General features: G+C 40.3%; 1 protein-coding gene across 6 annotated transcripts; it reads right to left on the bottom strand.

The window, feature by feature from the left end:
• Positions 1-1,624: 1,624 nt before the first annotated feature.
• On the bottom strand, positions 1,625-17,138 carry pax6b (paired box 6b). Of its 6 annotated transcripts, XM_071202389.1 has the most exons (14): positions 16,922-17,138; positions 14,200-14,273; positions 13,922-13,975; positions 12,974-12,997; positions 10,425-10,555; positions 10,053-10,088; positions 9,752-9,967; positions 9,274-9,439; positions 6,055-6,213; positions 5,810-5,892; positions 5,550-5,700; positions 4,377-4,489; positions 3,979-4,117; positions 1,625-3,289 (listed from the first exon to the last, which is right to left on the bottom strand). In XM_071202389.1, exons 3-14 carry the CDS (start codon positions 13,932-13,934, stop codon positions 3,204-3,206), a joined length of 1,317 nt encoding a protein of 438 aa, XP_071058490.1. In that variant the 5' UTR covers positions 13,935-13,975; positions 14,200-14,273; positions 16,922-17,138; the 3' UTR covers positions 1,625-3,203. The 6 variants fall into 6 exon arrangements, with proteins under 6 accessions (XP_071058490.1, XP_071058492.1, XP_033959312.1 ...); XM_071202391.1 differs by lacking the exon at positions 12,974-12,997; XM_034103421.1 differs by lacking the exon at positions 14,200-14,273.
• Between the last annotated feature and the right edge of the window lie 5,522 nt (positions 17,139-22,660).

Raw genomic sequence — 22,660 nt, 5'->3', positions numbered from 1 at the left:
ATATTTAAACCTGGGGGGCAAATGGCAGTACTTCATATGAGGCATTTTTTTGTCTCGTTTGCATTTGGTCTTAATACAATTTGCAACAACGACACATAAGATGGACACTCAGTGCTGTTGGCAAATTTCAGAGACCCACTTCTTGAAAGCCTCACTTAGCCTTTAGAAAAGACAGGAAGCCATTGGACCGAGGACTGAGAATACGCTTTTATTATCGTGTCTTTTGGCAGCTGCCGCTCATGTCCTATTGATTCCTCTCCAAAGCCATGGTTGTTTTCCTGCAGTAGCTTTAGCTGAGGTCTTATGGATTGTATTATTGAATGTCCGTCACAGTGCAGCACTATTCAAGTAGCAAAATGTGGGACAGTACATGTTTACCATATTGGACATCTCTCTCTGCCAATGTTGGTTTAATAAAGCCAGCCTTAAATCACAAGGTCACCATATTTGTCCAAGACAATGTACAAAATACCTAAAGCAACACTTTTTTGTATTTCTGTGGGAATTAAGATGTCAAGGTCAGAATGATTGTGTCTCATTAAAAAAAAAAAAACAGATCAAAAAAAGTTCTGTAAAACTTTTCCCAAAACTTGAATTGGCTGACTTGGTTTCAGAGGGAGAATTACATTTAAACCTTTTTATCCCAAGGCTGTATATTATTTAGACTTCCTCTAATTGCAGTTTTTTTTTTTGCCTTTTGAATTTATTTTTAATTCTCTCTCTGTAATTATTAATGTTCCTCTTCCTCTTCCTCTTCCCCACGCCTCCCCTTGCTCTCAAAACACTGTTCCTCGGTCTGTGTGATAAACTGTATTAAATGAACAGAGAAAACTGCATTAGCTTTAGAGAAAAATGAATCCTCTTAAAGATCTGATTAGCCTACAATCCTCGAAGTTCTGATTGGACTATTAAATATTAAGTGAGACGTGTAAATTCAATTAATCAGTTTAGCACGATACTTGCCGCTGTGAATTTTACCTGACCTCGCTCTCTCCTGGACATCCTTTCCTTTAGATGCTCTCTCCCTCCCTCTCTCTCTCTCTCTAACACCCCCTCAATCCACACACATACACACAGACACAACCCCCCTGCTGAGGCAGCAAGTGAAGCAAAATAACTCACTCTGCCACACAATCGCTCCTTTGCCTCGCTCTAGGCACTGACTGCTTTATTCCATGACTTTTTTTTCCCTCTCCTCTGCTCCCTTCTCCTCTTCATTGGTTCTGTATTTTTTTTTTCATACCATCGTAACTCTAGTACAACAAGAGCCAGCGATGTTGAATTGCTTGACCTTTCTCATTGTGCGGCGGTGTTGTGCTGTGTGGTCTGTGTCGACTTGGTTCAGCCCATACATCAAGAGAGGTTTGTTTTTTTGGACACCTTTGTTTTGGTGGGAATTGGAGGTGTTGTGTGTAAAACAAGCTCTTGAACTGGCATTTGTCAGCATTTATACTTGTTAAAATGTGAGGATATGATGCATTGTGTCAATATTTGTGTTGCTCAGTAAATATGGACACGTTATAAGACAGAACATTGAACAGGCAAAAAGGCTTTCTTCAAGACACAATTTTACTGTACAAAATGTTTTATAGTTTTCACAAAATACATTTAGAAAGCACCATTTTAAATAAAAATTAAATTGAAATATTTAAGAGACAGCGTGTAGACGTTTTTATCTCAGAAGCATTGCTCAGACGTAAACCCAGTGTGTGTCCATGTTCTACGTACACACTGAAATAAAAATGCAAAACTCAAAATAGCATGACAGATGATGCTAGAAAAACCCTCCCATGGTCTTCAATTATAAATAAGGACTGCGTGGTTCGACTGCAGTCTTACGAACTCGAAGCCAATGTAATCGAACAGAACGTGTTTACAAAATGTTGCAACACAAGACTAATATCTTTAAAAAAACATTGTGTACTAGATGAAATACAAAGGCTTTGGTCTGTTTTACAATCAACAATGATTAAATCTGATATGTACTTGTAAACAACTGCCAAACACTTAAGTTTAAAACTCTGTCAAGCAATGTTTAATCATAATTATAGGAATTAAATATTTCTAGTTGCACAATTTTTTTTCGACCATAGGACACTATAATACAACTAAACCTAAGAGACAAATTGTACCTGACCCTAAAGAAATGTATTTCATGATGCATGGAACATTTATAGAATATTCTCAGGGATATAAATGAAATCAACTTTTATTGGAGAAATCTTTCTGGAAGATTTCTGGGGAAGACAAGTACTTTACATTTTGACAAACAAACTGGATTATATCGAAGACGCAGTCTACCATTTACAGACTACAGGTTTTCTTTTACACCTGTTTCCCACGTTTAATGTTCTTCGTGGTAATCTAGAGTCAATCCAACCACCGTAGCAAGAGGTCCGAGTTGTGTCGCATGTTGTGCCGTCTTTGCACACTTTGAGCTGTTGATAGAGATCCATGTTTAATAGGCCGGCAAACGCAGGCCCACATCAGAGGAGTCAAGACCACAGCCTCAGTGGGTGGATCGAGTCTGAGTTTTCCTCTGCTAAAAATCCACTCGTAAGAAATAAGACCAATAAATAGTTGTTTTTTTGACACAGTAAGAGTCTTCCCTCCAGCTTTTCGTCTTAATGATATGCAACAGCGTCCAGAGACCATGCAAAGGCTGGTAGAAAGTCTCGATATAAGCAGATCAAAAGATAGTCATGGCAGAATCTCTCAGGTTCTTCTCTCTCAAACAAATGCAAGACCAACATGGTTTTCTAGCAGTCCATCTATCAGTACTTGATCTTGGTTTGTCATATTAACATACAAATGGCCATTTACTAACACACCAGAGAAAAAAGGAAACAATGACTGAAGTTGGAAATAGAAAAAAAAACAGATACGTTTTTGTTCCATAAAAATGTAACACCGGGCACTTTACAGAGGTCCATTTTTTTCTGTCTATCCATTGTTGTTCTCTCTTCCAAGTCCTCCTTTGAATGTGCCTAGAGCTACAGAACAGCACACAGTCCCACTGGAAAACAAAAGCCCAGATGTCCCAAGGCTCTCCCAGAGTCTCTTTCTTTCTCTCCTCCTCTCCTGTCCTTTGCTGCTTCACAACCCTCTCTCCTTCTTTACTCTCCTGTGCCGTGTATGTGTGAGGAGCACTGCCGGAGGGCGATGGTGGAGTGGGTGGTTAAAGGGTGAAGTAGCTCTTCTCTCTACTGTAGTCTTGACCAGTACTGAGACATGTCAGGCTCGCCCCCTGGGACCTGGACAGGGACAGACACTCCAGGAGAGATGAGTCCTGCAGAGACAAAAAGAGAAAATGTCAGTAAAACAAATAAATATAAATGAAAACCCCAGAAGTCAACATGGTAAATATGATGCACAGTTAGTGTGACAGCTAACACTAGTTAGCCTCATAGCACAGAGCATTGTGCTTTAAATGCTTGCAAATAGGTAGACGAGCCGTGGAGCCGCAGTGAGTCACAATGCTCTGCACATGGATGCACAGTAAAAGGCTTGCAAGCTCGATAAATTAAGGCTTTGGCAATGGCATTTAAACAGAGAGAGTAGAACAGCAAATGAATCAAATTAATTAGCAATTTAGCACAGAGGAAATGTGGTTATGCATGATTAACTCTTCATGACTATAACCGGTATATATGGCTCCCAGTAAAAGCATCCTAATGGGGTGGAACTAAACTATGGGCTGGAGTAGTGGGGTTGACATGATGGCGTACAGCGCAGAGATGAAATGAGCTTCATGCAACTGGAGAAGGAAATTGATATGGAAGGTAGAAATATTGATCCGTTTAAAACCATAATGTTTCTCAGATAGGTGGAAAGGAAAAATAAGTTGTTGCAACAGATCATGAATCAAAGATGGCTATGTAGTACCCCTTAAATTACAGGAAATGTGGCAGATGTTTCAAAGAGTGCACTGTTTGTTAATTCCAAAGCATATTGGTAAACAATGAACTGTCTGCCTACCTGTTGAGGTGGTACCAGAAGCGCTCATTGATTGGCTGTTCATATGTGCCTGCATATGAGGGGGCGTGTATGTGTCGTAGCTCCGCCCGTTCACAGGCGGACTGGTAGGCAGCATGCAGGAATAAGAGGTCTGGCTGGGCTATAGATGGGGAAGAGAATGTGACATTAGCTTAGCCAACCATAGGTGTAGTCTTTAATTCTGTTATTTTATATAATTTATATTTGTTGTTCTCTAAGAAAGTATCCTTTAATTTTTTTTTGTTTGGCCAGTAACCACAGTTCTATATTACTCATGGTCTGTTTCATTCCACTCTTACAATCATATCAATCTTTATAAAATATCACAGGAAAAGTCTTTAAACATCATTCACTAGTGAGCATTATGGTATTTTACTTACTTGCATAGATAGATTGTTTCCCATGGTGAAGCTGGGCATGGGGGGCAGCGCACTGTAAGTGTTTGCGAGTGCAGAGTCAGGTCTACCCAGCATTGACCCCGAGGTGAAAGACACTGTGGATGAAAATAAAAATAGTTAAAACCCGCTAAAATAACACAGAATGAGAGTGAGCGTCTCATTAGCATGAAGTAGCCCAGTGCGTGCGTAAAGTGACGCGTTATCTGACAGGCTGATCGGCCCGGACACATACTGTAGGCCTATAGCACAGCGCGTGTCTCAGGTGATTGACTTGTGAGCATGAGCTCTGCCGGTGTGCCCTCGTGCCTGATTCGGTAATCAAGCAGATAGTCAGCTGAGAAGTTTTGCTCAATCATCCATCAAAAGGAAACCACCGGAGCTTCTTCGTGAGAACTAGAGCGCACAGCCACCGAGGCCTCTTGTCCTCTTTAATATTTATCCGCTTGCTGTCACACACAAATATGTTATAATATTTCATCTGTTGTCTGACTTGATCTCACTGACATTAAATGTATTATTCCTTAAAGTATTACAGTAACGGTGACGAGTTATTGTATGTGGCGTTTGCGCAGTGCAATCGTTGACATATTCTCAGAAATGGAAGTACTCAGGTCTTGTATACTTAAGTAAAAGTAGAGCTACCAGAGTGTAGGAATACTCTGTTAAAGTATTGCATTCAAATTGTGACTTAAGTAAAAGTAAGTATTAGCATGAAAATATACTTAAAATGACAAAAGTACTCATTATGCATATTGGCCAATATATAATATATGTTCTGGTTAAGGATGCATGAATGTGTTTATTAAAGCTAGATGCAGCACATTTTAATTACTTTGTAAGGGATATTTTGTGAATGTTATTCCAGTTAATTTAATGTTATTAAAGTGTTGATTATATTTCACATCATCATTCTAAATCTACAAAGTAACTTAGGGTATTAAAATAATGTAGAGGAGTAAAAGTACACTACCACTTATTTGTATTGGGGTAAAAGTACAAAGTATCAAAACAATTGAAATATTGAAAGTCCCTCTTTCACTAGTAGCTACTTGAGTACTTAGTTACTACATCACTGCATATTCTATTTTAAAATGAAATGGAAATATTATTTTTAGCGGTGTCCTGTAAATGTTGTCCCGGATGTGGAGGGCCTACCCGGTGTGGTGGGCTGTGGGATGGCCTGGTAGACGCTAGTGCTGAAGCTGCTGCTGATGGGGATGTGGGAGGAGGAGTTGTTGGCCTGCCGGCGCTGGTTCCGCAGCTTCTCCTCTCGCCTCCACTTTGCTCTTCTGTTTGAGAACCATACCTGCAAAGGATTTTGCTTATTAGTTTGCTCACATGCATTTACTTTGCGTGCAACTTTTGAAAACTGTCATACATCCGTTGCAACAACAACAAAAATGTGGATCACTCACTTGTATTCTTGCTTCGGGCAGGTCGATTTTCGCTGCTAGTCTCTCTCGCGCGAAAACATCTGGATAATGAGTCCTTTCAAATTCTGTAATGCAATAAATCGTAAAAAATAAGTAAGTAATAGTTTATTATTATAAACATTATTCATTTCAAAACAATTAATAACTTATTTGTGTTATTACGAATGCATGTTGTATCATTAAAAAAGTCAATATGGCAGATATAAATGATTCACTGCATGCTCCACCTTTTTCCAGTGCTTCAATCTGCTCCTGTGTGAAGGACGTGCGGTTTCTCTGTAGTTTCCTCTTGAGCTGCAGTCTCATCTGTGTCTCCTCTGAATCCTCCCCGTTCGAGCTGATAGAGTTTGTGTTTTCGCCTGCACCGTCTGGTTGTGGGCAACCATCTGCACAAGAAAATATAGAAGAAATATACATTAAATTAAGCTAATTGAATAATTAATTCTCTGCTCTCGTGTTGTATCGGCTTACAGCTAATTGTACAGACCGCGGTGCAACATCATTAATTAAAGCCCCTATCATGGCTGATTAAATTCAAAATCAGATGAATTATTGCCGTTTTTTTCCTAATGTTGACAGATTACAGACGACTGCCTGCGTGAAAAGGAACAATATGAAAAAGGCTCCGCGGTTAAACTGTTTATATAATATTGTGGGAAAAACAGGCTGCAGAGGGAAAGGCTCCGCGTACTTATCGCTTCCCAACAATGGCGTGTGTTCTCAAAAGGTTAAGAGAAATGTGACAAGATGTGGCGAGCCTCTTTTCAGAGCCTATGAAATGTATTAAAACCCCAAACTCTCTAGCCCCCTTTTTTAGGGCAGAGCAATGCCTCAATGGTCGTTCCCATATGGGCGTTGGTATAGCCATTGAGGTGACCACCAACTTTTGAATAGAAGAAGACGCTTTTCAGAATGATACAATGCCTTCAGGAGCAAGGGAAACCATTAAACTATGGACACAGCCAGGGACGAGCAGTGAGCCCTCGGTGGGTGTAATATATGGGAGGGGGGCTTTTGGAGGAGATGACAAAAGGATCCTCTCTCTCTGGAGGCGCGCAGGCTATAGTACTTTGGCATTGTGCGTACGAGGATCCCAGTCAACAGAGCTTTGAGTCCAGTGTGTTAACCCTTATCCACTACCATCATTAATCACGTCCCCCGGCCAGCTACACGCCAGTCAGGATTTCTGTCTTCAATTGGAAACAAATGAGTGAGGAGAGAGCATGCAACCCCCTGAACAACCAAAATAAGACCAATCTATTCACTGCCCCTTCAGTTTCCAGGGCGAGGCTTATCGACTAATGTCCGTCTTGTTATTGGACATCATTATCACACCGAGAAGTTAATGCGAAAGTAAGCAGGGGTGCGTTGATAAGAGGGTGGTTGATGTAATATCTCACGGATGTTTGTTTGGAGCAATGGGTTGAACTCATGAAGGGAAATTCATCTTTTGGCATGCAGATTTTGATTTGCATATTTAGTCATTAGTGGCTTGCTCAAGGACACGAGGATGTTGCAAGGTTTTGGACAGGTGTAGTGAGGCCTATATAAAGGCATATACTAGGCTTTGTGCCGTGAGTAACATGCATAGCCAACATTTTTTTATTGAAAACTTTTTTGGGGGGGTGTGAAAGATGTAGCAGTTAGTACTTTATATTTTCTTTTTTAAACCGTTTCCATTCGCTCACAGGCAATTTGACTGCTGTAGGTCTGAAAACATATTTAGTGTGTTTAAAAGTTCTGGAGGAAAATCTGGTGCTACACGTTTCTTGACAATTTCCCTCGCTGCAAAAATAGACAAAAAGTATTCTTCTATAGGCCAATAGTTTGTGCTATTTGTTTCTTCACTCAGGCTAATCCATAAAAAGGAGTGAATGTGCAGCTATTATCCGTCTGCCAGACCCACTGACGCTAGGATGGGATTTGTTTTCTTTATAAAAGCGCTGGGAAATAAACTCATTCTTTAGTATCTCGGTGTCTCAGCCAGTGAGGCGGAAAAGCAGCAAAAAAGAGATACCGAACCAATTGCGGCACCTTTCAGCTGCTGAGACCGGATCAAAACACTCTTGAGAAACCGCTTAGAACTGAAAGAGAAAGTGAGAGACTAAATCCTATAGACGGGATTTAGAGCCATATAGCCAGCGAATGAGAATGAGATCAAAGACGAAATCGGTGAGGAGTTTTTATTCGTTCCTTTTGGATAGAGTTGTCTTCTTTTGGGGCCCTGTCACTCTCCATGTAGCCATTATATCTGCTTACTCGGCTGTCAGATGGAAAACATATTTTCCTTCCCCTGAGACAACTGCTTAACTTAAACAGTCATTGAATTCAAAACACATGTAATGCTAATTACTATTACTGTAATTATTATTATCATTTAGAATATTAATTATAAAATATGATCTTTTTAAATAATAATTAATACATTTTACAGGCATTAGGGTACCAACCGTAATCAGGTCAAAAACATTAAAAAAAAAAATAGAATGTTGCTATTTAAAATAATAATAACAAAAGCAATATTATTGATTTGTATTGTTTTTTTTAATTACATTTAGCTGTCCATATGGTCGTTTCCGCTTTACTGCTTGTTGATAACAGCCCACGTGTCCAAATGGTCATCAAACAAATGCAAATTATTATTTGATACGACTGAATTCCAGCACTTGCATTTCCCTTTTCTGATGCAAATCAATGAATGCTTCTATAGCCTAATACTTGTTTCATGAATGGATATTTAAGACGCAAAGAACGCGTATGGTGATGCTTCCAATAAGAAAATGTGCTCAGTGTTCGGCCTGCAGAAGGCCGACAGGAAACCCTCTGAAGTGGAACATTTCCACAGCAGCCTTACCATCTCCACACTCCTGCCTGCATGTTGCCATAATGAGAGACAAAGCCCTCTCTAATGAGCAATTACACGTAGTGCGGGCCGTTCCCATAACCAATCATTGCGTGTGAAGGAAAACATTCCTTTGTACTAATATCCCCGCACACAGCTCCCCGGCTCTGCCTCCCCATCAGGAGGGGAGGAAAATGTAGGCTGTTGGGTGGACACCTCTGCTGAAAGGACAAGTCGCTGTCACGCACATCCATGTCTGGGACAGTGGAGGCATTCAGACTGCATGCATGGCCTATGGCTTCCTCTAATCGACTAGTCTTAATTGGGGGTCTTGTTCAGGGCATCAAAGCATGCCAAATACCTTATTGCATACAGAGCCGTGTACCGGAACTACTGGAATAGAAAGCTGTAAAACTATTCATATTCAAACATGGCAATTTATTGTGACCTCGGTGGAGTTCACATGTATCCCTATGCAGCCACATTCAAACATGGATGGTGAAATACTTATTTGGGTCTGACAATATTTTAAATCCTTCTTTTTTTAAATAACCGTGCATTCGTCAAGGTGTCTTTATTGCCACTGTGTGATAATGAGGCTCACCTTGGTTGGGCTGGCCTGGCACTGATGTTCCGGGGTACCAGCCGGGCCGGGTCCCCCAAGTTCCTGTCTGACCGTTGAGCATTCTCAGTTTGTCATACATGCCATCTGCGCCCATCTGTTGCTTTTCACTAGCCAGGTTGCGGAGGACTCTGTTTATCGATGACACCTGAATGACAAATTACATGATATACAGATTAGATGGAGCGCCGTATCAGTGTACAAATATATAGAGCAGTGGTTTCATAGCACACATATAGGCTTAATAAGCAAAATAAATGTACACAAGAAGGTGTTCCAAAGCGCACACATGGACAGCGAGCTGTTTTCACATCTGCGCGCCGCACAATGTGAAACGCATTGTATTTAATAAGACTGAATGGTTCGTTGCCCATCTCCTTTTCCTCCACTGCATGAGAAAAAAAAGTCATTTCATGTGGCAAATTAAATCATGCACATAACTTACAGTCAGCACACTTACACTGGGTATGTTGTCGTTGGTGCAGGTCCCCTCCGACAGAAGTCTGTCACGGATCTCCCACGCAAAGATAGACGGACACTCCCGTTTGTACTGGGCGATTTTCGCGACCACCTCTGGAGTGGCGACTCTGGGCTTGCTGCCGCCTATTGCTCTCGGTCTTATGGAGCCAGTTTCATAATACCGGCCCAGTATTTTGCTCACACAGCCGTTGGATACCTGTATAGAAAACAAAAGACACAATTCACATACATTATTTACGACTATTAATGGAATTTCTGAGATGGCGTCAAAAAAGTATCACCTTTTCACTGTCCAGCACTTGGACTTCATCATGGGTCTATAAAAACAAAAAATATGCCTTGAATGGTATATTAGCCATTTCCCATATTATATTTATTCTTTATAGAAGCTTAACGTTTACTGTAGGCTTACTTTGTATCGGTCTTATTAGGTTTCCAATAAAAGGAATTATGTTAACTAATAAATGATCATTTACCAGCTAAAAAAATCATAATGCCAAATTCAGGCTGCTTTACTGCAGCTTAAATGTTGCATTTTAAAGATGGACTTCATTTTTGAAAAAGCATACATTTCATGCTTTGCTTAACGATTTTATAAAAATTGACAAAATCTGCATAAACGTGTTTCTGTGAAAAAGGTGTGTTAGTGTCACCTGCAGTATCCTGGAGATGTCGCAGGGTCGAGCACCACTGTGAGCAAGTTCAACTATTTTCTGCCTGGTGGAATCCGGCAGCGGTCTACCATTAACAAACACACCACCAAGCTGGTTTACGCCACTGTGACCTACATGGAGAGAAAAGCATCTCAGTCATCACACCGTTTTATAACTTCAATTAAAACATGTGATAAAGCAAATGAGTTTCATTTAATGGAGAAGAGAATGGTAAAAGCGCTCAGGATAACCGAGTGAAATATGAAACATGAAGACAGTAAACAGAGGCACAGACGGCATTTTGCAGTTCAATTCAAACAAGTCAATATCATATTGTAGAAAAAAGTGTTTAAAATCGAAGTGCACTAATTAAACTATAGTTTTAAGAAACTGTCACACCACACGGCACAGCCCTCTGCAGAAAACACTGCGCAGTTATTTAGTAAGACATGCAGAAACTGGATTCAACGACAATAGCCTACCCTCACTTCAATTAAACTAGAACATTTAAAAACGTATTTTTCTTATATTAAATGAAGACATCAGTTGATCTTTAGCCCCTAGGAAACTCAACCAACCTTTTATCAAACCGGCAAACTTCGTTATTAACAGTCGAATCTTTATCAATGACCAGACAATTAAAGCTGCGCAGCAGCAACATCCGCAACTCACTCCTAAACTATCTCCAAAATAACAACCAGCAGCACCGAAAATCACATAATATCCTTAACCCGAAATAATATGTTAAACTAGCTTATATTTAAAAGCATCGCTAGTCCGAAAGTGACTTTAAATCGACAAGTTATTTCTACGATAGTCCTCCAAAACAAACAATAATTACGCATCAATACGACAGAAATCACATACAATACTAGCTCTAAAATAGCATTTTTATGATTGGTTATTGTCTAAAAAAAGATTGCTTTTTAGAGATTATTCCTTATATGTCCTATGGTATTCCTCTAAAGCATAGAATAAAGCAGCAAACCTGATGCCAAAAGGGAGAGCTGACTCCCCGGAGTGCCTGAGCTGCTCTCTGTTTCTCCGCTCCCTTCCCCTGCGCTGCCGCCCGGTACATTGACTCCGGGAGCAGAGGCTCCTTAGCAATAAATAAGCTCCAAATATAGAAGAGGGGGAAAATATGATGAGCCTGCCTGACATTTGTCTTTAAAATAAAGCTAGCTGCACGTCAAGTTTGAGCTTAATTTCTGGAAATAGGCGGAAGTCGCCTCGGATCATGCATGGGAGGCTAATTGAAAAGATCAGTTGGAGCACTTGTGGCAGGCATGTCACTTTATGACACCGCTCTGCTTTTGAAAATCGCATCGTCACGACAAATAGTAGCATGATAAAAACGACCCTTTCTGTCTGCATTTGGATATCACTCAGACAAAATTGGACGCTACTCGTTTACCCTCCGAGGGAGACTTCGTTTTAAGGTGGCCAGGGGCTATGCGCGGTCACAGAAACGAGGGCGCGCCTGGATTCTTAACATATTAAAAGTGACAAGCAGTTTTTTCCCCCCCTTGTTTGTATTTGACAACAAATGCTCACAGCCACTGCAGTCCTGTTGTGTGCAATCGGTAGGCGTCTTTACTCTGCAATATGTCACAGGACTCTGCTTTAAACTGCTATTTAATTGTATACAAATTATCAACATGGGCCTGCGTGAAAAACAAAACTGTTTAACTGAGTAGCATATGCCTTTTGGCCGCTATGTGTAATAATCTTCCAGCGTGGATCTGATTGATAGTAAATCCATTAGCATCCCTCCTGCTCTTTGGTAATTCCAGGATTAAGTGGAATTAATAGACTTCTTACGGGGAAATTGGCCTACCCGCATTAAGTGCTGCTCTGCGGGTTCTCCAGTCACCTCTGATTTACAGCTATCATATAAATCCTCCGGATCGATAAAGCCGTCGGATAAGGACATCACATACAAATCAAACACTCCTAAGGTTAAGTCTTAATCATGGCACAATTCCCTCAAGTGCCAGAGTCGATCTCGCCCGCTGGCGCTGATTATGCGCCTTGTATTCTATTACAAGTCGACTAATAGGAAAACATATGGTGTCAATTTGGACGCTCCCCACCATATATACCCAGGAGTTATTAGCACAAAAGCCACGGAGGCCGTCGCGACCTTTAGACAACCCAAAGGGCCGGGCCCAATGATATCTCATCGTCTATTTGCACCAGACATCACACGCCAAGCCTGGTGAGCATCCCATTATCATCAATCCGCTGCAAAGCAGAAGCACTGGGTATTGTATACAGCTTTGATAAGGCCTCATCATCTCTAGGAACACGGGCAAGCAAATAAAAAAAATCACAGGGAATAACCTATAAAATAAGACTCTATTTCTAGTTCGTAAAAAATATTAGTTTTATTGTCATCACAGGTCACTGTTATTATGATTCACACCTCCTCACATCAAACAATCCAACTGTCATCAAACATATTTTTTTGTATCATTAATGCGCACAGATTACAGCACAGACACGTCATAAAGGTATAGATAATAATAAAATAAAATCAACCCACACACCTTCATCACAGATGTCATACACCTCTTGTCCAGCAGCAAGAGAGAAAATGATTCATGTTTATCCTTTTTGATTTCATCACACCAGGAACAAAACAAATATGTGGGCCACTTTAAACACAGAGGCCTATAAGCAACTTTGACTTTTTTGATTGGCACCCACGACAATATGGTTGTTAAAGGACTGGCTTAGCCAGTTGAGCAGCACTTGAAACGATTGGCTCTTTGAAACCTGATGTTCTTATATGATTCTGTTTTCCTCAAGGTTGTGTCTTCCTGGTCGAATGTACTTATTGTAAGTCGCTTTGGATAAAAGCGTCAGCTAAATGCAATGTAATGTAATGTAATGTTATCTTCCCCTGTGATTCCAGCCTGCACCTAGCAGTGATGCCTGCGGTTATAATATGAGCATTCTTTTTTCTTCTTCATGCTGTCTGTCCGTGAAGAATATGGACTAATCTACATAAGACATTATTGCTATTCCTCATGTTTCATGCAGGGCTCTTCTCTACGCAGCTAATCTTGTATGCAGCCTGGCAGCCAGCTCTAACGCTAATGCAGACGGCTGTGCAATTATTTAATACCAACTCAAGCAGAAACAAAAATCTCCCTCTCAACCCAACCCCCTCTATTCTCCCTCCCTCTCTATGGAGCAGGACGACGTGTGATTAACTTGTTCAATAATAACTTCTCTACCTATCATTGCAAAAAATAAATTAACAGCAATGAAACGGCCATCAAATAACTGAGAATATTTTGCCCCTGCACCTCAAAGTCATGCAAATGTATAGCCTGCACATACATTTCCTTTCCTTTAAAGTGTTCTTAAAGTTATTTCGCTATAACAACATGTGCATAATGTCAGTGGGTGTGGCCTCAATGCAACCACTTTAAATATTGCATTTGTAATCAAACGTTTTACAAATAAAAAGACATAAGAAAACAACTTACTGTTCTGCATCATTGAGGCTACGCCAGACTCCCACGCGGCTTGGCTGTGGTATTCTAAGCGTCACAAGGGGAAAACAAATAGGTTAGCATCCTGTACACATTTTTATTTGTTCACATTTAAATTATTTGCAACTTTTTTTGTAATTTATTTTGTATTATTTAAGTTTCTCATCTTATCGTGCTATTATAATGTTTGGGGATCTTTGTGATTAAAACATTATAGATGCATAATGAATTTTCACATCCACTCAGTGTATGTGTATTTTAATTAAACTTGCCTGGAAACAGAGTTGACTGTCCACTCTACAACAATTTAGTCAATCATCTGCCGTTTTCACTACTTAATGTCTCCCTACAGGACAAAGCAAAACAACACATTAGCACAGCCACAGCTATACTGATGCACTTACTTTATCTTCATTTGTGCCCTACATTAACAATTAACCTAAATGTATCTGACAAGCAAATAAATTAAAATTGACGAGACAAGATTTTTTTAACATCTCTGTTGGGCCTGTTTAGAACTTGTTAAAATAAATTCAGACTAACAGCTTAGCCGTGATGTTGGGCCTATAACTCTTTTACAGCACTATTTCTTTCAAGGCTTATAAAGCAATCAGCCCTCATCGTCTCAGCAAGAGGCTTCTATTATTATGTTTTACTTGATATCCCTCCTCTTGTGGAGTCTACCGTGGAAACTGTACAGTGACACACGTTGTCTACCTCGCCTCATTGCTCTGCAAAAGTCCAGACCAGGAGGGGGTACAAAGCTGCTGTACAAAGCCTGCTGGACTCCCAACAATGCACCCCCCCTTTTCTGCCTCCGTATACCTCAGACCCGGGGCGAATACTCGGCCTCCGCGACTAGAAACACACAGCTTCCCCACTAAACACACCAACAAGTTCAGATTAATACAAAGAGCCGGAGGCATGCATCCACCCCCTCCGGGACCATTCACACACACTCCCCCCCCCCCCCCACCACACACACACACACACAGATACACGACCGTGACCCCGGTGCAGCTATAGTGTGTGAATGTGGGTTTTGTTGTCCCTGCTTTTATAGAAAAAAAATGTAAAAAGTAATTTCTTGTTACAAATATTTGGTGGTTATTTTGTGCTGCTGGTGCAGGTTGTAAAGCGGGTTTTAAAGACACAACAGCGCAACAGGGCGCTCAATTGGAAAAGACAAATGCATTAAAGAAGCTATTGACTGGGAGACAGATAAAAAGGGGGCCAGGGAGGGAGAAGTCTGAATTTTCGTTTTCTCCCTCCATGCACAGTTGTGTTGTGTGCAGAGCAAAATGGCCTGATAGCGACGTCTAAAACAGCCTGAGTTTAGTCCATGGCTAGTTTGTAGGATGCACGCATGGGCCGCCATTGCATTTAGATTGTAGCTTCCTTTCATGTTTAACAAATAGGCTGAATTAATCAAATTCAGATTCCATCACACTGGACCACATAGCCTGAGTTAGCCTGTTTAGCATAACATAAACTTACCAAAACATCAGATAATAATGTTATTGTTTGCCTTATGTCATGATGTCTAAATTAAATTGGAATTAAACCTTTTTTTAAAAAGACTATTTAAATTTGCCCAGCTTGGAAACGCACTGCAGCAGTAGCTTTTTAGCTTTTTAGGGTCCAAGTGGTTAATCATTTATTTAAGGTCGAAAGCTCAAACGTTGTTGTTCACGAGGTTAACTACGATCTAATCTGCATTTATTTTCCTTTAGTAATCCGTAACAACAATGTCTTAATTCAACATGCTTATTCTGGCCGCGCTCACAACATTCATATGCAGAAATAGTGCATGTAGGCCTGGACTACAATGGCCCGGGTGCAAGTTGCAGGATAACAAAGAATAACATATATATATATATATATATATATATTTGTAATGCCTTTATAAAGGCTTGATACTTGATATTTTAAAAATGTGTTACATATTACATATTGCATTTAGTGAGTTAGTTAATATCCTGCATGTTGCCAACAGGTTTAATCTCAACTCAAAGCCTTAACAATTTTAGTGTATCCTATTTTAACAATTGTATCAAGCCATGGGCCTGCATGGTGTGTTTCTTCCATAAGTATTTTGTAATATAAATCATAATTTTAGGTTCAATTATTTTCAGAATAACAACATAAAAATGTTAAATGGCAGAAACATTACTACATCTGATTCTAATAATGTATTTGTTTTGACAAACTATTTTAAAGCATTATCAATTTGAATCAATTGTTATGTTAATACAAATGGTTTAAATTAATCATTTGAAATATTTCAAATCATTATACTGATTGGCCTGTCAATATAGTAGCTTACTATTTTAAAAATACAACACAGCCTAAGTACTGACGTTTCAAAGTAGTTTAACTCGCTGTCATTAGGGGAAACACGTTTTAAAAAGCGGGGAAATTTGTATTTTCTCTGACACACAAACACTCTAAAACCGGCCTCCTCTTCAAGTGCTCCATGGAGCTTTTTTTTGTAGAAGGCGCTTGGGTGACTCGCCTGCATGAATCAATCTGACACCTTTCCTCAACGGGTCATTGCGCCCCATTCTCCACGATGATCACTGTCCTGGCCCAACGTGACTTTTTACTCTTTGGTGTCATAAATAAGCGGTAAGCTATCCGTAGGCCTAAACACACCAACAAAATCGAGCAGATAAAACAGACAGAGGAGCTAAAGGCTGTTCGCACTTTTGAGTGAGTCCAGTCAGAAGACAGGCTGCACAGTCCAAACAATAAAACACCCAAAACCTCACCACTGCACTCAACCTACAGCCGAGAATAAATGAGCTATATTAATAATAATAATAATAATAATAATAATATTAATAATAATAATACAAATAATAATAATATTAATCCTAATAATAAAATACAATAATAACACATACAATAATACTACATGTTATTTATAATAATATATAATTATAACAATAATCATTACAAAAGCACACATAAAACTTTAAGTCAGGATCTCACCTTTTTGGGGCATCCTGCTTGGTTGTCAGAGTCCTTGGTAAACTATAGGCTACAGCCTAGTTCTCCACACCACAGAAAGAGCACAAAAAGCCGACCAGGATCAGTCTCTCTCGGGAAGTTTAGAAGAGGAAAAATTAGTTTCCAGTGGTCTTCGGCGGAGACGGAGGGGATATCCCTGCGAAGGGGACAGAGATTGACAGTGAACTCAGATGTCAGGACGCACGGAGTTTGGCGAGGATGTGCGCTGGCGTGTGAGAGAGCGAATGAGAGAGTCGGAAAGAGAGAGAGAGAGAGAGAGAGAGAGAGAGAGAGAGAGAGAGAGAGAGAGAGAGAGAGAGAGAGAGAGAGAGAGAGAGTGGGGACGAGAACGAGAGAGAGGGGTGGGGGCGGAGGGAAGGAGGGAGGGAGAATGGTGGTGATGGTAGAAGGAGGTGGGGGTAAGAGAATGAACACACCTATGCTGATTGGTGATGGAACAAGTGTATTAATGTATGTGTTCCTGGTCTGCTGTGTGCGCCTCGCCTCGCCTCGCCTCCCTCCGCTGCTCTTCACTGGCCCATTAGCGCGACCCGACCTCTGTCATCATCCCCCATATAAACACTTCCCCCTGCACCATAGCAAAAGCGGCAAACGGGGCCGAGTCACAGCGAGAGAGAAAAGAGAGAGAGTCTTCGCATCCCACTAATCAGCCCACGCATGCAAATACCCTGCGCTCACTTGCTGAATATTGCCCTATTGCAAAGCAACTGCCTCGGAAATGCCCATTGGTTGGAAGGCTCTATTCTTCCAGGCTGAATTGGGTCTGCACTGGGAATCTGAGGCATGTTCATCAGCTTCAACCTGAGGCTAACTAGTGCTGCAGTGAAACGGGAAGTAGCACAGCAGCAGCAGCAGCAGCAGCACGTGAACCAAGGCGCTCATAACACTGCATAACATTTACAAAGAGCTGCAGCGTGTTTTGTAACGAAACAAGGCACTGTTCTGCAGATGTGGGTAATGTCACATTAAAACAGGATATTATATCGTTATGTTGAAAAGTTTGGAGACATTTTGGAAAGTGTCCAACCCTGGTTTCTTTGTGGTTCCTGCGTCCATGTGGGTTCTCAGGATGATTGACATATAACTATTTACAATTGTTTACATAAATTACACCAGACTTGCTCACTTTGTGAAACACTTCCACTTAAATCAGCTTAGCGCAGGAATTAACTCAAGGCTCGAACATAGGATTTTGCAGCTCCAAAAGTAAAACTGCATTGAAAGTGCAGCTAAGTTGTGGAAAGTAATTTTTTAAGATTCTATGTGAGCATATTTACTTAAAACAAAAATATTTTACATGTCCATGTGGCACTACCCTCGCTCACTAAAAATAATAAATGCCCACCACGTGCTTTTGTTGATTATTTTGGGTATCACCTTCCACTGAATAGCCTCACCCCTCCTGTCAACAAGGACACCATGCGTAAAGAGCGCAGCCTTTATGCATGCTTCGGTGCTTTTTATGGACACATTTGCGAGGCACGGCGACGTCACTCCTGCGACCTGACAGCAAATAGCACGCGTAAATAAAGTAAAGCAAATGACTGTGTAGCCATGGCCACACGCTCCCAAACTGCACTGGTTGAATGACTGGCTATTAACGCACACCTCAACGCACCCAAAAGCAACCCCTCTGCGCCCGTGTTTGAGCATACACCCCGAGCTTTGGGCAGCACCAGTCTTAGCTCTGAGGAGCCCCGTTGCTCACTCCAAAAGGAGGAAAACCGAAGGGAAGAGAATGAGGGTTGTATGGATGTGGAAGCCAAACTATAGCAGAAAAGGGGGTGCATGAAAGGGCAAAGAGAGAAAGGGGGAGAGGGACAGGCATAAGCAGGGGGAGGGGAGAGAAATTGCTTCTTTTTTTGGATGGGAGGCCATGAAATGAAGTCATAGAGGCCTACACTTGACTTTCTTTGACATGTGAAAAAGTAGGAGAAGTCAGAGCTCATCAATAAAACACTTCGGAGGTGAAAGAGGGCTCCCTAACAACCATCGCATTCCTGACTATGGGTTCAATGAGTAGACAAACGACACTGCCAGAGAGAGAGAGGGTGAGAGTCAGAGAGGGAGAGGGAGGGAGGAAGGGGAGAGAGAGAGAGAGGGACTGCCCGGCTTGAATGGGGCCCTCAGTGGGCCGGCGAGATAATGAGCTGAGAGGACCGGCTCAAACTGTCACCGAGGGTCCCGCGGTGAGGAACAACACTTTGGCCAATACTCCTTCATCAAACAACCCGTAAACTAAACGAGCACATTCATCTGTTTCTCCTTGCTGCATTGTTTCTACTCACTTAGACTGGTGGCTCAGCCTATAGGCCTACCGTGAATGGCCGCAGCTTATATCAGCTAAGGGGGGGTTCCCAAACATTTTCACGTCAAGAACCCCCCTATTAGACATGCATTAGACGACAAACACCCCCCCACCTAGTAACCCCATCCGAAAGGAGTTTGTGCAATGAGGGGAGCTTGTGTTGGTTATGATTTACAGTCTATCTGAATGACAGGACACGCTGAAGGTGGAGCTAAACTTCCGAAGAGACATTACTATGAGATTGACTTTTTGTCTAGTTGTTTAACGGAGGGAAATTATTTTCTGGTGAGAGAATCTAATTAAAGTTACAGACATAGTGTAATACTAAAAAAAAACATAGTTGATTGGACTATCTCCTACTCTGTTTACCAAACTGTGCATCCTCCAGTTGGCTGTCAGAGGCATCTAAACCTCAGCCATGTTTTTATAGATATATATATAGGCCTACTTGTATTGTTTTTTTCGGATTTGGACACTTAAGGTGTGCTCAATTTTGTAACACGACGCTGATAAACATATAGCATATCGTTATGTGGTCTCGAATGGACAAAAAAAAGAACTGTCTCCATGCCTGTTTTTAAGATAATTGTGGTTATAGCCTATACCTTTGTAGTGCAAATGTTATTGCCACTCACTTGTCACAGACTGCAGCTGTCAAAAATTCACACCACTAACTTGCCCTCGCTGAAAAGACAGATTCCCCGATGAGTGTGTCAAGTAGTTTTCTTTGGAAACAATACCTCCAGTAGGTTATTGATTTATTTGGTTAAGCTGTAAATCCGCTCCAAGAGCTAATTTGTTGTCTGCACTCTCGGGAGATTTCGTATTTGTTTCCTTCACATCCTTCACTCGCATGTCAAGTAAGCCTTAACTTGATCAGAAAATAAAATGCAAAACATGTTTCCTATATATTGTTTTACTGTTTTGTAAGGTAGTCTAGATTTCTGTGTTAGTCTGTAAAAAACGGGTTAGGATGATGTGAGGAAAGCAATTAGCCCAATTCGGATTAGCAGCAACTAATGCCACAGGCTTTGAAAAGAAAGCCTAATCTGGTCGCTATTTTCCCCCCAGGGCAATTTGGTATTTGTACCCATCTAGGAACTTTTAAATGCAAAAAAAAGAAAAGGATGAAAGAAAGAAGACAGAAGGGGAGGGAAGGAGATGCAGTGAAAAACAGTGACATTGTTTTTGGACAGGGAGAGGGATGTAGTGCAGGGTAAACCCCCTAATGTAGTTCTTATTTGGGATTACAGTTTCAGGGCTGATGCACATTTATAAATTCATCACGTATGAATCTGGTTGATATGGTGCTTCCAATCCGGTTCCTTTTTTAGGAAAAACAGTTTTTTTCTTTTTAATTCTTGAATGCTTGTTTGCCTTTGTGATGATCTCCCATTGGAGGTCATAGTTCACTCACCTTTTATAAAGCAGGACATCTGGGGAGGTCTATTAGAAAATGTTACAAGCTTGTTTATAGTAAATAAAGGTGGCTGAGCTGATTCCTTCTGATTCAAGGAGATTTTTAAGAAAAAAGTAATGGGGTTACTTGTTATTTTTGGAAGAATACATCAAATATATATATTTTAGTTTCAGGACAGCGCTGCTTGCACATTATAAACCCTGTGTAACTGTTATTACTTCCAACAAATCTCATTTATACCTGCTGCCTAATTAAAATTGCACAAGCATACCATTTTATTACACCTGCTTCATGCACTATTGAGCAAATAATCAAATTCAATATTATAATCTATCATAATCTTTGTTTCACTATTGATAATTATTGATGATAACAATAACAATTATGAGATGGCATTTTTTATTTCCATTCAATTAAAAAAAAAATTGTTGGCTGCACTATAATGGACTATATTTGAGCCAAAAAAAAATGTGTATTAAAAAAACACTACAATTATAACTATTTTTTAAATAATTAATAATAAGAGTAATTTTCAACTGATGTTTATTGTTTGTTTCCAATTATCACTACAAACGTCGATCTGAATTTGTAAATTGTATTCTTGATGAGTTGACCTGTCATTCATCAAACAGCCTCGGACTGTCAGATTTATTCTCGCTAAGAGATTCATGAGGACATCTCTGGTTTATTTGCATATATTATTTGCACTTTAACAATGAGCAATTCTGTTTATATCAACCGTAATTAAATAAACTTATTTCATTAATCTGCTCTTTTTTATTTTTTTTACAAGCATGCTGCACATGGACCGCGTCCCGGAAGACATCAATCTATTTATTTCTCAGCACACTAAGCAAATATATATACCAAAATACCTCCAGGTAAAAAATAAATACTTGAAGGTGTGACTTATTTTGTAAACAAGCATTGTCGCATGTTTCAGTACAATAAAGATGCCAACACATGTCATTGTATTAAATTAATTAGGGTTTATCCTCCATTGTTGCAAACGTATATTTTGTGTATTTACTTAATTATTTGTGCAAGTTTATGAAGACAAAAAGGCCAGGATTGAGGATGTCTTGTGCAGCCTGCTGAAGGTGTAACCACAGTCCACAGAAGCCCTCTCCTGGCAAAAGGCTGAAGGCTGGGATAAACACCGGGCTAATGGTGTCACAGCGCTGCTCGGAAGCGTGACAAAAAGAAACACTGGACCCAAACATACAAGAGCCTGGACCGAGACATCCAGTGTCCCAGCTACTGTTTGGAAATTAGATAGTATTTGTATACATTACGTTATGAATAAAATACAATATATATATATATATATATATATATATATAGGCCTATATATATATGGGAAGGACATCTAATTAAAGATGGAAATAAAATAGAAACAAATAAAACCCCACATCAATACAGGTATAAACTCAAGGCACACGTCAATAAACAAATGTTTGTTTTAATCTGAAACCGCTCACGTTCTTTCCCTGCTGTGTTGTTTTATTTTGTTTTACTTCCTGTAAAAATTATGCAAAAAAAATAAGTAAGTTAAAACACGACCAATAATAATACTCAAATGAAGTTTTTCTCAAAAAAATACACGTGGCTCCCATCTCAAATAAATAGCAGACAGCTCACATAATGAAATATTCCATTGATGGACAGCGTCATTTGCACGGTGCTGATGGACCGAGCAGAGCTGAATAGATCCCCATACACTTTACAGGTCGAAGCCTTTAATTTCCACCCGGCGTAGGCGCTTTTTAACGGAGTGACGTGTGCTTAATTCCTCATTGAAGATCGCTAATTACACGCTAGCTACGTGTGTGATAGATGACAACAGAAACAAAGTCAGATGCTATGTTCAACTTTATGTGGGTGTACACCTCCTGTGGGCTACACTGAGCAACATGCAAGGAGTAAACCCATAATTGCACCTAATTCTGCCAATGCATCATGCTTTTAATTA

This window comes from Pseudochaenichthys georgianus, chromosome 3 (genome assembly GCF_902827115.2).
Source record: "Pseudochaenichthys georgianus chromosome 3, fPseGeo1.2, whole genome shotgun sequence".
Lineage (NCBI taxonomy): Eukaryota > Metazoa > Chordata > Actinopteri > Perciformes > Channichthyidae > Pseudochaenichthys > Pseudochaenichthys georgianus.
This window is presented reverse-complemented; position numbering and strand designations above follow the sequence as displayed.